This window comes from Colobus angolensis, unplaced genomic scaffold, assembly GCF_000951035.1.
Source record: "Colobus angolensis palliatus isolate OR3802 unplaced genomic scaffold, Cang.pa_1.0 Scaffold48, whole genome shotgun sequence".
In the NCBI taxonomy this organism is placed as follows: Eukaryota; Metazoa; Chordata; class Mammalia; order Primates; family Cercopithecidae; genus Colobus; species Colobus angolensis.
This window is the reverse complement of record NW_012118265.1, coordinates 9323185-9326697: the sequence shown is the minus strand read 5'-3', so window position 1 is coordinate 9326697 and position 3513 is coordinate 9323185. Positions and strand designations below refer to the sequence as shown.

General features: G+C 40.0%; 1 protein-coding gene across 1 annotated transcript in view; it reads left to right on the top strand.

The window, feature by feature from the left end:
• Positions 1–3513, top strand: part of PLCH1 (phospholipase C, eta 1) — a 266327-nt gene that overhangs the window by 37999 nt on the left and 224815 nt on the right. Inside the window, exon 2 of the mRNA XM_011958994.1 lies at positions 1541–1659. Coding sequence (XP_011814384.1) covers positions 1581–1659 — 79 coding nt within the window. The 5' untranslated portion in view covers positions 1541–1580. The remainder of the gene's footprint in view (positions 1–1540; positions 1660–3513) is intronic.

The window sequence follows — 3513 nt, the reverse complement described above, 5'->3', positions numbered from 1 at the left end:
TTACTATTTTTTCCTAGCAGCGTTGGGTGAATCAGTTAATCTCTAACACCTTGTCATCTTCTTTAATGTTGTAGAAGGAGAAAACAGTACTCACCTCAGAAGATTAATAAGGGGCAAATGAGAGTCATGTATGTGAATATATTTTGCTAACTATAAACAAATGCACATTATTAAAATTAATGAACATATATAACTGCATTATTTGTATAACTAAAAATACTTTTTAAAGAAGAGACCTTTGTAGTATATAGTATTGGCAGGCGAGAGGGCAGAGGTTGGGTTGTTTTCATCCTTAGCTATATTCTGTTGTATTTTGTAGTCAGTTTCATACAGTAGTAACACTCCCTCAGCCTGAGGGAGTAGGATAGGCAGTCAGATTAGCCAGGTGGGTATGAGGCAAGAAGAAGTGGCGAGTCCAGCATGGAGCCAGAGAAAAGGCAGGATAGGCGAGAATTAGGCAAGATCCCTGGTGGGGTGGGTTAAGGTTGGGTCATAGGGAGCCAAGGAGAAGCTCTGACAAAAGCTTCAGGAGCCTTCACCAATTGTTCCATTAAATGAATAGACAACACTCTGATAATAGATATATATTTTTCACTAAGTGACTGATTTCATCCTGGGGTATGTTTACAAAATTCTAGGTTGTTTTAGTAGGAGAGATGACAAGTTGTTTCCCACCTGTGGGTTTTGCTTCATGCCAGCCTTGCTTGATTTTGCCTGGCTTTATTCTGTGAACAGAAAGGAGGCTGGAATTCTGAAAAGTTGCTTTAGCCAAATCCTGTGAACAAAGGAGGCCTTGTTCAGGGTTATGCACGTCAGCTTTTGGAGGAATTTAATTCATCAGCTCCGATCTCTGCTTTTCAAGTTGTTGCTCTAGCTAGCATTGTGTTTCCCTGTGTCTGTGATGGAGTAAGTCTTATGTAGGAGCAGGCACTGCTAGTTTACCTTGCCGAGGCCTGTGCCCAGCTCTAGTTACACCACTGAGTTCAGCCTGGGCAGATCCAGGCCCTAGCGGTCCTAAATGGACTCCAGCAATGAACCAAAAAGAGGAAGGCATGTTTTGTTAATGTGCTTGGCTCATTCATGGCCACATGGATGCTGTACTGACACAAAATTCAGGAATTGGGAATGATAGCTTCGTTCCTGTCAGTTGCCTCCCCACCTGCAACTGAAATTTCCTGAGATGTTACCAGTGTTGACTAGTTTGGATCTTGGGCTACTAGGAGTGAGGCCGGGAGCACATAAACCATTCCTGAAACCTGCTCCCTGATGGTAGGTTTATTTCCCCTGGAGATGGGTAACATTGAGCCCTGAAAGGTGGTTTGAAAAAGTTACTGTTTTGATCTGCTGAATGACATTCTAGACCTTGGGAAGACTTGTGGGAAATTTCTTAGGGCCTGGGGAATTCCAGCTCCATGTGGGGAGAAGTTGTATGCCGTATGTGTTGCCCTGTAATGCTGGGCAACCGATGGCATTATGCTACCAGCGTGAGCGTGTGGCTGCCGTTTTCTTCATTTTTGTCTCATTCTGTTTCCCTTGACAGGGCAATTTGGTTTTGATGCTGTGCCAGAAATCTTCTGACAATGAGTTACTGGAACTTGGAAAAAAAGAACTGTGTGCAGTACCGCAGGCATTTTCTGGTGGACAACAGTGTGTTTCATGGTAAGCTGTCTCTTGTATTTATATAGTTGGATCTTTTATTTTGTTTCTGACAGGCCTTTTATTCTAGCACTCTAGATGCAAATATGGTATAATTGTTGGATGGAACCAAGAGCTTGAGTTAACTTGTTTATGAATAATTAACCAAGAAGTCCCATTGCACTCACTATCTCCAGTTGTAAGCAACAGGCCCCACCTCAACAACTACAATAGTGTTCTCTCTCTCTACTTGGTGGGGTAGCTGGTACCAGTGCCTTCCCTCTTCTACCACACTGTCAACTCCAGTGATATTCCTTTCTGATGTTTGTAATTATTTTGGGCGAGGGCCGTATATTGTTCAGTTAATATTTCTGGATCACCAGTCAATGCTTATTACTAGCAGAGCGTAGCCTTCCAAACTGAGATGTTAGAGGGTGCTTGTGGCCACCTGCTTTAGACACTTATTGAAGAGAAGTCCACCCACTTTTATTGCTGTCCTTTAGGGCTTTAAGACTTATCTGTATATTATGTCCCATATAAAAACAGAACAGAACAGTTTGCAGTCCTAAACTGTTACTATCAGGGTAGAGGACTGCCGCTGTGAATCAGAGAGGAATCAGTATTAGTCATTTTCATGGCAAACTAAGACAAATTGCCTTTACCCTGCTGGTATCTGTTTGTTTGTGGTATACAGTCAAGGATAAGCTCTGTCAATCCTGCTGTCAAGATACCCTAGGGTGAAACCGGTTTAAAAGCCAAAGACTTATGTGGTGCCAGAATTTTTGGAGTAATCTCCATCAGAGGCCTGTGGAACTGTGGAGGGAAGAGACAGATTTCAGGGGCAGTGGAGTGGTCTTTAACAGAATCCTGTAATCTAAGCTGCTTTCACCTTTCTAAGATTGGTTGTTCTGAAGTCTTCCCCAATTTCATGACAGACTTAATGTTTATTATTGCTTTAAACTAAGTTTAAGATAACACATTTAACCTTACTTTATTAAGCACTTTAGTGTTTATAGTGTTTTTTCAACATTCATTATACCACCTCAGTAAAAGGCCTTATAAAGTAGAGAATGACTTCATTTTACAGATGAAGAAAGAGAAACAGATGAAATAACTGCCCAAGTTGATGTAACTAATTAGGTATTAGCAAGGTCAGCATGAAAATTCCTGCCTCCACCTTTCTAGGTTGATTCTCTTGACATTCCAGTGGTGAAATGCCCTTAGCAGAGGAGACGTGGCAATGGCGACTTGACACTGTGGCACTGAGGTTCTGCGTTGCTTTTCTCTGAGCCTTAGCCAAGGGTCCTGTTCATTGCTTTATCTCTCATGCAGTGTTTCATTTATGTATTTTTCTGTTGCAAATTTATTTGTATTAAAAAAGAGTAAACATGATAATAGAAGAATCACGGGAGTTAGAAGAACTAGGCTTATTTTTTTCAAGCTTTATTTTGTGCCAGTTTTTAAAGAGTTTAGATTTAAGTGCCTTAAACTCATTATTATTTTCATTATTTTAGAATACCTTTATTCAGAGATCTCAAAGTCTGTAATGATTTAAAAAATTTTCTATGTATTTTTATAGTCATATTACCAATTAGTTTATTACTATATTGCAGATATTTATGCTAAGGGCTTGATGAACATTAACATTGTCATCCTGGATCCTTTCAAGGACTTTACCATAGCTATTATTCAACCAATTTTATGAACGGGGGAACTAAAGCTTTTGGAGATTGTGAAATGCTGACCTAAAATTCAAATCCTGATCTGCCTAATCCCAGCACCTCACTATTTTTTCTTCTTTCAGGCTGCCATCTCCATTTTAATAAAAAAAATTAACATTCTGAGGCTTAAGTTCTATATAACAGTATTTACTGTGTT